Source organism: Ranitomeya imitator, chromosome 1, assembly GCF_032444005.1.
Source record: "Ranitomeya imitator isolate aRanImi1 chromosome 1, aRanImi1.pri, whole genome shotgun sequence".
In the NCBI taxonomy this organism is placed as follows: Eukaryota; Metazoa; Chordata; class Amphibia; order Anura; family Dendrobatidae; genus Ranitomeya; species Ranitomeya imitator.
In genome coordinates, this window is record NC_091282.1 from 12,073,047 (window position 1) to 12,086,341 (window position 13,295).

General features: G+C 52.0%; 1 protein-coding gene and 1 pseudogene across 1 annotated transcript in view; both read right to left on the reverse strand.

The window, feature by feature from the left end:
• Nucleotides 1-13,295, reverse strand: part of LOC138657437 (zinc finger protein ZFP2-like) — a 492,419-nt gene that overhangs the window by 475,600 nt on the left and 3,524 nt on the right. Inside the window, exons 2-4 of the mRNA XM_069745228.1 lie at nt 2,802-2,948; nt 1,545-1,724; nt 523-646 (exon numbers count right to left, since the gene is read on the reverse strand). Of these exons, the coding sequence (XP_069601329.1) occupies nt 523-646; nt 1,545-1,724; nt 2,802-2,891 (394 nt within the window). The 5' untranslated portion in view covers nt 2,892-2,948. The remainder of the gene's footprint in view (nt 1-522; nt 647-1,544; nt 1,725-2,801; nt 2,949-13,295) is intronic.
• The window catches only part of LOC138657470 (zinc finger protein 585A-like), a 115,483-nt pseudogene that overhangs the window by 62,529 nt on the left and 39,659 nt on the right, over nt 1-13,295 (reverse strand).

Consider the following 13,295-nt stretch of genomic DNA (forward strand, 5'->3'; position numbering starts at 1 on the left):
TTTAGGGTTATTGGACAGGGAGGTGATGAGGGTGTTGAAATAGGTTTGTTTGGAGAGGTGAAGGGCAGAATTGTATGTCTTTAGCATGAACTTATAATGGATGAAATCTTCGGGTAGATTAGATTTTCTCCACAGACGTTCTGCGCACCTGGAGCACCGCTGCAGGAAACGTGTTTGCAGCGTGTGCCACGGTTATTGCCGTCTGTGCCGAGTTGTTTTATGTATAGGAGGAGCAGCTTCAGCGGTACCACGTGAACGCTCACTCAGGACGAGCTACAGGCGCTGAGACCAGGCATCGCTGGAGCAGGATGAGTATGACGTCTTCAAGGAGGGTGGGAGGCAGACAGGCGGGTGGGGGGCTGGGGGGCGGTCAGCCGGGAGGTGACTCAGGACTTAAATGAAAAAAAAAACTTGCTCAGGTGCCGCCCCTCCGCATCGTACCGTCCTAGGCACGTGCCCTCAAGTGCCAAGTGGCAAATACGGCCCTGTCCATCAGAGCCAACAAGGAGCCTCACTTCTCACCTGGTGGTGTAAGAGGCCGGAGCTCCTCCATCATCACGTCCTGGTACCGATCCTGGTGTCCTTCTAGATACTCCCACTCCTCCATGGAGAGATAGACAGCGACGTCCTGACACCTTATAGGAACCTGACAACAGCCACACCGTCATCACCCAGAATCCTCCAGTGCTGTATAATGTCCCAGCAGTCACCTCTCCGCTCATCACCCAGAATCCTCCAGTGCTGTATAATGTCCCAGCAGTCACCTCTCCGCTCATCACCCAGAATCCTCCAGTGCTGTCTGTATAATGTCCCAGCAGTCACCTCTCCGCTCATCCCCCAGAATCCTCCAGTGCCGTCCTGTATAATGTCTCAACAGTCACCTCTCCGCTCATCAATCTGAATCCTCCAGTGCCGTCCTGTATAATGTCCCAGCAGTCACCTCTCCGCTCATCACCCAGAATCCTCCAGTGCTGTGCTGTATAAAGTTCCAGCAGTCACCTCTCCGCTCATCACCCAGGATCCTCCAGTCCTGTATAATGTCCCAGCAGTCATCTCTCAGCTCATCACCCAGAATCCTCCAGTGCTGTATAATCTCCCAGCAGTCACCTCTCCGCTCATCACCCAGAATCCTCCAGTGCTGTATAATGTCCCAGCAGTCACCTCTCCGCTCATCATCCAGAATCCTCCAGTGCCATCCTGTATAATGTCCCAGCAGTCACCTCTCCGGTCATCACCCAGAATCCTCCAGTCCTGTACAATATCCCAGCAGTCACCTCTCCGCTCATCACCCAGAATCCTCCAGTCCTGTATAATGTCCCAGCAGTCACCTCTCCGCTCATCACCCAGAATCCTCCAGTCCTGTATAATGTCCCAGCAGTCACCTCTCCGCTCATCACCCAGAATCCTCCAGTCCTGTATAATCTCCCAGCAGTCACCTCTCCGCTCATCACCCAGAATCCTCCAGTCCTGTATAATGTCCCAGCAGTCACCTCTCCGCTCATCACCCAGAATCCTCCAGTCCTGTATAATCTCCCAGCAGTCACCTCTCCGCTCAGCAGCTCAATCATCTTGTTGCTGAGCTCCAGGATCTTCTTGTTCCTCTCATGTAGCAGGGAGTGCGGGGGAGGCTCTGTGATGGGGCCCGGGCTCCGCCCTCCTGACTCCTGGAGATGGATGATGGGAGTCACACCGTCCCCCGGTGTCTTCCTCACTATTGTGTAATCCTGTGTATGGAGAGAGACACTTAGGGAGAGGAATTCATTCCCGACTCCAGATCTGACAATCAGTAGAAATCCCGGGATCAATAACCGTCTCCAGTAATCTGGGGCCATAACCCGGAATATTATTCCCCTCCGGACAGACATCCCGGCCCCTCTACAGCTCTTATAGGGAATCCCCATGACAACTCCTCCGGGCAGAGAGCTAAGTTATGAATAGGTAATTCAGAACCACAATGGACATTGAAGTTCAGAGCACACAAAGTGACCTGACAAAAACCACAAAACATAGGACGAGCTCTGAGACGTGGAAACTCTGCTGACCGCAATCCCTAATCCTATCATACCACACTAAAGGCAGCCGTGGATTGCGCCTAACGCTCCCTATGCAACTCGGCACAGCCTGAGAAACTAGCTAGTCCTGAAGATAGAAAAATAAGCCTACCTTGCCTCAGAGAAATTCCCCAAAGGAAAAGGCAGCCCCCCACATATAAAGACTGTGAGTTAAGATGAAAATACAAACACAGAGATGAAATAGATTTAGCAAAGTGAGGCCCGACTTACTGAATAGACCGAGGATAGGAAAGATAGCTTTGCGGTCAACAAAAAACCTACAAACAACCACGCAGAGGGGCAAAAAGACCCTCCGCACCGACTAACGGTACGGAGGTGCTCTCTCTGCGTCTCAGAGCTTCCAGCAAGCAAGCAGAACCAAAAAAGCAAGCTGGACAGAAAATATAGCAACAAAAGGACACAAGCAGAACTTAGCTTATGCTGAGCAGACAGGCCACAGGAACGATCCAGGAGGAAGCAAGACCAATACTAGAACATTGACTGGAGGCCAGGATCAAAGCACTAGGTGGAGTTAAATAGAGCAGCACCTAACGACTTAACCTCATCACCTGAGGAAGGAAACTCAGAAGCCGCAGTACCACTCGTGACCACAGGAGGGAGCTTGATCACAGAATTCACAACAGAGCTCCACACAATCACTGCTCTTACAGTAAATAATCCTTCTCTCTATTCTGGATGTCGGACTTGTCACAGAACACAATAAAGCTGATAGAAATGTAGAGGAGTTACCTCTCCGCTCAGCAGGGAGATGATCTCCAGGGCGAAGTGGAATAATCTTCTGGTGGTCTCATCCCTGTCCTCGTCCATCCTCGGGGTCATTCAGGAGGAGGAGGGATGAACACTGGATCAGCTGGAGGGATCTCGTCCTGCCGGAGTCTTCATGATAAAGGAAAAGATGGAAAATATAAAAAACAATGTAACGTGAGATCCAGAATGCATATCTCTCTATATGGCTAGATAAAGGCATTGTGAGGCCAAAATGTGCTGATTTTTCTGGACTAATAAAGTTACCAAAAAGGAGGACGTCTGCTGCCCGGGTTTCTAGATTCCTGTCACTCATTCTAAAGTGAATATGACAATGTAACTAAAGCCCTGATCACATCTACAAGACGTCACCGACCACGACCGATGGATCCTGCAACTTAGGGTATGTGTCCACGTTCAGGATTGCATCAGGATTTGGTCAGTATTTTCCATCAGTATTTGTAGCCAAAACCAGGAGTGGGTGATAAATGCAAAATTGGTGCAGATGTTTATATTATACTTTTCCTCTAATTGTTCCACTCCTGGTTTTGGCTTACAAATACTGATGAAAAATCCTGACCAAATCCTGATGCAATCCTGAACGTGGACACATACCCTAAGGCTCCGATCACATCTACAAGACATCACCGACCACGACCGATGGATCCTGTAACTAAAGGTACTGTTACACTAAGCGACGCTGCAGCGTCGCTGTTTGGTCGCTGGGGAGCTGTCACACAGACAGCTCTCCAGCGACCAACGATGCCGGTTCCCTGGTAACCAGGGTAAACATCGGGTTACTAAGCGCAGGGCCGCGCTTAGTAACCCGATGTTTACCCTGGTTACCAGCGTTAAAGTAAAAAAACCAAACACTACATACTTACATTCCGCTGTCTGTCCTCCGGCCAGGGGCGGATTATCAGAGGGTCAATTTGGGCGGTAGCCCAGGGCCCAGTGGTCTGGGGGGGCCCTGGGCTACCGCACAGATTGACCCTCTGATAATCATCTGTGAATGCCGGCGGCCGCCGCCGGCATTTATGTGCCCCCCCGCCGTACCCGGTGGGCAGAGAGAGGGGGCCCGCATCGGGCCCCTTCTCATCTGCTCACCGGGCCCCTTCCGGCGCTGCGGCGGCTTCCTATTGACGTGCGGGCGCGCTCCCGCACGTCAATAGTTAACAACAGCCGCCAGCCAATTGGAGGCTGGCAGCTGGTGTCGGCCGCAGGCGCACACGTCGCCGGCGTCTGACGTCATTGTCAGTCGCCGGCGAGTGTGCTCTGCTGCAGGGAGCTCGCCGCCTGGAGCGCGGACAGGTGAGGAGACTGCTTGTTTGTTTTTTTTTTTTTTTATAATGGTGGACACACTGAGGGCAATGCTGGAGGACACTGGGGCAATGCTGGAGGACACTGGGGCAGATTGCTGGAGGACACTGGGGCAGATTGCTGGAGGACACTGGGGCAGATTGCTGGAGGACACTGGGGCAATGCTGGAGGACACTGGGGCAATGCTGGAGGACACTGGGGCAGATTGCTGGAGGACACTGGGGCAGATTGCTGGAGGACACTGGGGCAGATTGCTGGAGGACACTGGGGCAATGCTGGAGGACACTGGGGCAGATTGCTGGAGGACACTGGGGCAGATTGCTGGAGGACACTGGGGCAATGCTGGAGGACACTGGGGCAATGCTGGAGGACACTGGGGCAGATTGCTGGAGGACACTGGGGCAGATTGCTGGAGGACACTGGGGCAGATTGCTGGAGGACACTGGGGCAATGCTGGAGGACACTGGGGCAGATTGCTGGAGGACACTGGGGCAGATTGCTGGAGGACACTGGGGCAATGCTGGAGGACACTGGGGCAGATTGCTGGAGGACACTGGGGCAGATTGCTGGAGGACACTGGGGCAATGCTGGAGGACACTGGGGCAGATTGCTGGAGGACACTGGGGCAGATTGCTGGATGACACTGGGGCAGATTGCTGGAGGACACTGGGGCACATTGCTGGAGGACACTGGGGCAGATGGCTGGAGGACACTGGGGCAGATGACTGGAGGACACTGGGGCAGATGGCTGGAGGACACTGGGGCAGATGGCTGGAGGACAATGGGGCAGATGGCTGGAGGACACTGGGGCAGATGGCTGGAGGACACTGGGGCACATTGCTGGAGGACACTGGGGCAGATGGCTGGAGGACACTGGGGCAGATGGCTGGAGGACACTGGGGCAGATGGCTGGAGGACACTGGGGCAGATGGCTGGAGGACACTGGGGCAGATGGCTGGAGGACACTGGGGCAGATGGCTGGAGGACAATGGGGCAGATGGCTGGAGGACACTGGGGCAGATGGCTGGAGGACACTGGGGCACATTGCTGGAGGACACTGGGGCAGATGGCTGGAGGACACTGGGGCAGATGGCTGGAGGACACTGGGGCAGATGGCTGGAGGACACTGGGGCAGATTGCTGGAGGACACTGGGGCACATTGCTGGAGGACACTAGGGCACATTGCTGGAGGACACTGGGGCAGATGGCTGGAGGACACTGGGGCAGATGGCTGGAGGACACTGGGGCAGATGGCTGGAGGACACTGGGACAGATGGCTGGAGGACACTGGGGCAGATGGCTGGAGGACACTGGGGCAGATGGCTGGAGGACACTGGGGCAGATGGCTGGAGGACACTGGGGCAGATGGCTGGAGGACACTGGGGCAGATGGCTGGAGGACACTGGGGCAGATGGCTGGAGACACTGGGGCAGATGGCTGGAGGACACTGGGGCAGATTGCTGGAGGACACTGGGGCAGATTGCTGGAGGACACTGGGGCAGATGGCTGGAGGACACTGGGGGCAGATGGCTGGAGGACACTGAGGCAGATGGCTGGAGGACACTGAGGCAATGCTGGAGGACACTGGGGCAGATGGCTGGAGGACACTGGGGCAGATGGCTGGAGGACACTGGAGCAATGCTGGAGGACACTGGGGCAGATGGCTGGAGACACTGGGGCAGATTGCTGGAGACACTGGGGCAGATTGCTGGAGACACTGGGGCAATGCTGGAGACACTGGGGCAATGCTGGAGACACTGGGGGAAATGCTGGACATACTGGGGCAGATTGCTGGACACACGGTTGGTAATATTCTGGACACACTGTCTGGGGGCAATGCTGGACGCACTGGGGCAGATTGCTGGACACACTGTCTGGAGGCAATATGCTGGACACACTGGGGCACTATGCTGGACATACTGGGGCAGATTGCTGGACACACTGGGGGTAATATGCTGGACACACTGGGGCAGATTGCTGGACACACTGGGGCAGATTGCTGGACACACTGTCTGGGGGCAATGCTGGACACACTAGGGGCAATATGCTGGAGACACTGGGGCAGATTGCTGGACACTGGGGCAGATTGCTGGACACTGGGGCAATATGCTGGACATACTGGGGCAGATTGCTGGACACACTGGGGGCAGGACTGGAGGCATGGGCAGAATGTAGACACGGGGCATGATTGGAGACACGGGGCAGAATGAAAGACATGGGGCAGGATTGGATCATGGGGCAGGATGGATACGATGGAGACAGATGGGGTAGGATGGGGAGATCATATGGTGTAGAATGGATACTCATGAGGGCAGGATGCGAGAACATATGGCTGGAGCCAGGAATGAGACACACGGGGCCAGGATGTGGAATATTATTACCATAGGGGCTAATTAAGGGATATTATTACTGCAGTGATGTATTTATTTTATTTTTTGAGTATACTGTTTTAAATGGGGGTCGGTCCTGTTACTGTGCAGAGTGACACTATATCGCCTTTTTATCTTCATGTGGTGTAATGTAGAAGTTGTGAAAAATTAAGTAATGTGTTCTGTAAGTGTAGCTCGAGATAACTGTGTTATTTCCTGCAGAAACGAGTCCTGGCTGGAAGAAATGATGTCGGTCTGTGCTGGATGAAAGATGAAGGACTTCACCTAGAGACGTCACTGGTGAGTCAGTGTTACACTGACACTATACACTGTATACTATATAGAGGTCCTGTGTATAATGTCACCAGTGATCTCTGTATTACCTCTACACAGACACTGCATACTAAGTACAGATCTCCTGTGAATACTGGCACTTATGGTGATAGTATTGTGTTGTTGTTTTTTACTGATCAGTATTGTAGTATTCAGTCACTATGTGGTGGTAATATGTGGTCTGGAAATGGTGTTGTGGTATTTGTCCCTTGTATGTGATATTTGGTCACCAAGTGGTGGTAATATGTGGTCTTGACATGGTGCGGTGGTATTTGTTCCTTGTATGTGATATTATTCAATCACTGTGGTTGTAATTTGTGGTCTGGTCATGGCGCGGTGGTATCTGTTCCTTGTATGTGATATTATTGGTCAAAATATACCTAAATTGTATTGCAGATTCTACCAAATATTTAAAAGGTTACAGTAGAGTAGGGCCCGGCCATTTTTCTGGAATAATCTGGTTCGGGTATATCATGACCCCCGTCACATGACCCCCGTCACATGACCCCCGTCACATGACCGGGGGGGGGGGGCCCACAGTGTCTTAACAGCCCGGGGCCCTGGCTACCCTTAATCCACCCCTGCCTCCGGCACTCTGCTTTCCTCTGCACTGTGTAAGCACAGCGGCCGGAAAGCACAGCGGTGACGTCACCGCTGTGCTCTGCTTTCCGGCTGGCCTGCGCTCACAGTGCAGAGAAGCACAGCGCCGGAGGACAGACAGCGGAATGTAAGTATGTAGTGTTTTTTTTTACTTTTACGCTGGTAACCAGGGTAAACATCGGGTTAATAAGCGCGGCCCTGCGCTTAGTAACCCGATGTTTACCCTGGTTACCAGTGAGGACATCGCTGAATCGGCGTCACACATGCCGATTCAGCAATGTCTGCAGGGAGTCCAGCGATGAAATAAAGTTCTGGACTTTCTGCAGCGACCAACGATGGCACAGCAGGATCCTTATCGCTGCTGCGTGTCAAACTGAACGATATCGCTAGCCGGGACGCTGCAACGTCACGAATCGCTAGCGATATCGTTCAGTGTGACGGTACCTTAAGGCTCCGATCAACATCTAGAAGACGTCACCAACCATGACCGATGCATCCTGTAACTAAGGCTCCGATCAACATCTACAAGACGTCACCAAACATGAACGATGGATCCTGTAACTAAGGCTCCGATCACATCTACAAGACGTCACCAACCATGACCGATGCATCCTGTAACTAAGGCTCCGATCAACATCTACAAGACGTCACCAACCATGACCGATGGATCCTGTAACTAAGGCTCCGATCACATCTACAAGACGTCACCGACCATGACCGATGGATCCTGTAACTAAGGCTCCGATCAACATCTACAAGACGTCACCAAACATGAACGATGGATCCTGTAACTAAGGCTCCGATCACATCTACAAGACGTCACCAACCATGACCGATGCATCCTGTAACTAAGGCTCCGATCAACATCTACAAGACGTCACCAACCATGACCGATGGATCCTGTAACTAAGGCTCCGATCACATCTACAAGACGTCACCGACCATGACCGATGGATCCTGTAACTAATGTTCCATTCACATCTACAAGACGTCACCAACTACGATCTATGGATCCTGTAACTAAGGCCCCGATCACATCTACAAGACGTCACCGACCACGACAGATGGATCCTGCAACTAAGGCTCCAATCACATCTACAAGACGTCACCGACCATGACCGATGGATCCTGTAACTAAGGCTCCGATCACATCTACAAGATGTCACCGACCATGACCGATGGATCCTGTAACTAAGGCTCCGATCACATCTACAAGACGTCACCGACCAATGGATCCTGTAAATAAGGCTCCAATCACATCTACAAGACGTCACTGACCGATGGATCCTGTAACTGAGGCTACGATCACATCTACAAGACGTCAGTGACCACAACACATGGATCCTGTAAGTAAGGCTCCGATCACATCTACAAGACGTCACCAACCACGACCGATGGATCCTGTAAGTAAGGCTCCAATCACATCTACAAGACGTTACCGACCATGACCGATGGATCCTGTAGCTAAGGCTCTGATCACATCTACAAGACGTCACTGACCGATGGATCCTGTAAATGAGGCTCCAATCACATGTTCAAGATGTCACCGACCATGACCGATGGATCCTGTAACTAAGGTTCCGATCACATCTACAAGACGTCACCGACCGATGGATCCTGTAACTGAGGCTCCGATCACATCTACAAGACGTCACCGACCACGACAGATGGATCCTGTAACTAAGGCTACGATCATATCTACAATACGTCACTGACCACGACCGATGGATCCTGTAACTAAGGCTCCGATCACATCTACAAGACGTCACTGACCGATGGATCCTGTAACTAAGGTTCCGATCACATCTACAAGACGTCACTGACCGATGGATCCTGTAATTGAGGCTTTGATCACTTCTACAAGACGGCATTGACCACGGCAGATGGATCCTGTAACTAAGGTTCCGATCACATCTACAAGACGTCACTGACCACGACCGATGGATCCTGTAACTAAGGCTCCGATCACATCTACAAGACGTCACCGACCACGACCGATGGATCCTGTAACTAAGGCTCCGATCACATCTACAAGACGTCAGTGACTGATGGATCCTGTAACTAAGGCTCCGATCACATCTACAAGACGTCACCGACCACGACCGATGGGTCCTGTAACTAAGGTTCCGATCACATCTACAAGACGTCACCGACCACGACCGATGGATCCTGTAACTAAGGCTCCGATCACATCTACAAGACGTCAGTGACTGATGGATCCTGTAACTAAGGCTCCGATCACATCTACAAGACGTCACCGACCACGACCGATGGATCCTGTAACTAAGGCTCCGATCACATCTACAAGACGTCACCAACCACGACCGATGCATCCTGTAACTAAAGGTACCGTCACACTAAGCGACGCTGCAGCGATACCGACAACGATGTCGATCGCTGCAGTGTCGCTGTTTGGTCGCTGGGGAGCTGTCTCACAGACAGCTCTCCAGCGACCAACGATGCCGGTTCCCTGGTAACCAGGGTAAACATCGGGTTACTAAGCGCAGGGCCGCGCTTAGTAACCCGATGTTTACCCTGGTTACCAGCATAAAAGTAAAAAAAACAAACACTACATACTTACATTCCGCTGTCTGTCCTCCGGCACTCTGCTTTCCTCTGCACTGTGTAAGCACAGCGGCCGGAAAGCACAGCGGTGACGTCAGACAGCGGAATGTAAGTATGTAGTGTTTTTTTTTTTACTTTTACGCTAGTAACCAGGGTAAACATCGGGTTACTAAGCGCGGCCCTGCGCTTAGTTACCCGATGTTTACCCTGGTTACCAGTGAAGACATCGCTGAATCGGCGTCACACACGCCGATTCAGCAATGTCTGCAGGGAGTCCAGCGATGAAATAAAGTTCTGGACTTTCTGCAGCGACCAACGATGTCACAGCAGGATCCTTATCGCTGCTGCGTGTCAAACTGAACGATATCGCTAGCGAGGACGCTGCAACGTCACGGATCGCTAGCGATATCGTTCAGTGTGACGGTACCTTAAGGCTCCGATCAACATATACAAGACGTCACCAACCATAACCGATGGATCCTGTAACTAAGGCTCTGATCACATCTACAAGACGTCACCGACCACGACCGATGGATCCTGTAACTAAGGCACCGATCACATCTACAAGTCGTCACCGACCACGACAGAAGGATCCTGTAACTAAGGCTCCGATCACATCTACAAGACGTCACCGACCACGACCGATGGATCCTGTAACTAAGGCTCCGATCACATCTACAAAACGTCACCGACCATGACCGATGGATCCTGTAACTAAGGCTCCGATCACATCTACAAGACGTCACTGACCGATGGATCCTGTAACTGAGGCTCCGATCACATCTACAAGACGTCAGTGACCACAACCGATGGATCCTGTAACTAAGGCTCCGATCACATCTACAAGACGTCACCGACCATGACCGATGGATCCTGTAACTAAGGCTCCGATCACATCTACAAGATGTCACTGACCGATGGATCCTGTAACTAAGGCTCCGATCACATCTACAAGGCGTCACCGACCACGACCGATGGATCCTGTAACTAAGGCTCCGATCACATCTACAAGACGTCACCAACCACGACCGATGGATCCTGTAACTAAGGCTCCGATCACATCTACAAGACGTCACTGACCGATGGATCCTGTAACTAAGGCTCCGATCACATCTACAAGGCGTCACCGACCATGACCGATGGATCCTGTAGATAAGGCTCTGATCACATCTACAAGACGTCACTGACCGATGGATCCTGTAAATGAGGCTCCAATCACATGTTCAAGATGTCACCGACCACGACCAATGGATCCTGTAACTAAGGCTCCAATCACATCTACAAGACGTCACTGACCGATGGATCCTGAAACTAAGGCTCCGATCACATCTACAAGGCGTCACCGACCACGACCGATGGATCCTGTAACTAAGGCTCCAATCACATCTACAAGGCGTCACCGATCATGACCGATGGATCCTGTAACTAAGGTTCCGATCACATCTACAAGATGTCACCAACCGATGGATCCTGTAACTAAGGCTCCGATAACATCTACAAGACGTCACCGACCACGACCAATGGATCCTGTAACTAAGGCCCCGATCACATCTACAAGACGTCACCGACCACGACCGATGGATCCTGTAACTAAGGCTCCGATCACATCTACAAGACGTCACTGACCACAACCAATGGATCCTGTAACTAAGGCCCCGATCACATCTACAAGACGTCACCGACCACGACCAATGGATCCTGTAACTAAGGCCCCGATCACATCTACAAGACGTCACCGACCACGGCCGATGGATCCTGTAACTAAGGCCCCGATCACATCTACAAGACGTCACCAACCACGACCGATGGATCCTGTAGCTAAGGCCCCGATCACATCTATAAGACGTCACCGACCACGGCCGATGGATCCTGTAACTAAGGCCCCGATCACATCTACAAGACGTCACCGACCACGACCGATGGATCCTGCAACTAAGGCTCCGATCACATCTACAAGATGTCAGTGACCACGGCCGATGGATTCTGTAACTAAGGCCCCGATCACATCTACAAGATGTCACCGACCACGACCGATGGATCCTGTAACTAAGGCTCCGATCACAACTACAAGACGTTACCGACCACGACCGATGGATAATGTAACTAAGGCTCCGATCACATCTACAAGACGTCACCGACCACAACCAATGGATCCTGTAACTAAGCCTTCGATCACATCTACTAGACGTCACCGACCACGACCAATGGATCCTGCAACTAAGGCTCCGATCACATCTACAAGACGTCACCGACCACGCCCAATGGATCCTGTAACTAATGCTATGATCACATCTACAAGACATCACCGACCACGACCGATGGATCCTGTAACTAAGGCTCCGATCACATCTACAAGACGTCACCGACCACGACCGATAGATCCTGCAACTAAGGCTCCGATCACATCTACAAGACGTCACCGACCATGACCAATGGATCCTGTAACTAAGGCTGCGATCACATCTACAAGACATCACCGACCACGACCGATGGATCCTGTAACTAAGGCTCCGATCACATCTACAAGACGTCACCGACCACGACCGATGGATCCTGTAACTAAGGCTCCGACCACATCTACAAGACGTCACTGACCACGACCGATGGATCGTGTAACTAAGGCTCCGATCACATCTACAAGATGTCACCGACCACGACCGATGGATCCTGTAACTAAGGCTCCGATCACATCTACAAGACGTCAGTGACTGATGGATCCTGTAACTAAGGCTCCGATCACATCTACAAGACGTCACCGACCACGACCGATGGATCCTGTAACTAAGGCTCCGATCACATCTACAAGACTTCACCGACAACGACCGATGGGTCCTGTAACTAAGGCTCCAATCACATCTACAAGATGTCAGTGACTGATGGATGCTGTAACTAAGGCTCCGATCACATCTACAAGACGTCAGTGACTGATGGATCCTGTAACTAAGGCCCCGATCACATCTACAAGACGTCACCGACCACGACCGATGGGTCCTGTAACTAAGGCTCCGATCACATCTACAAGACGTCACCGACCACGACCGATGGATCCTGTAACTAAGGCTCTGATCACACCTACAAGACTTCACTGACCACGACCGATGGATCCTGTATCTAAGGCTCCGATCACATCTACAAGACGTCAGCGACCACGACCGATGGATCCTGTAACTAAGGCTCCGATCACATCTACAAGATGTCACCGACCACGACCGATGGATCCTGTAACTAAGGCTCCGATCACATCTACAAGACGTCACCGACCACGACCGATGGATCCTGTAACTAAGGCTCT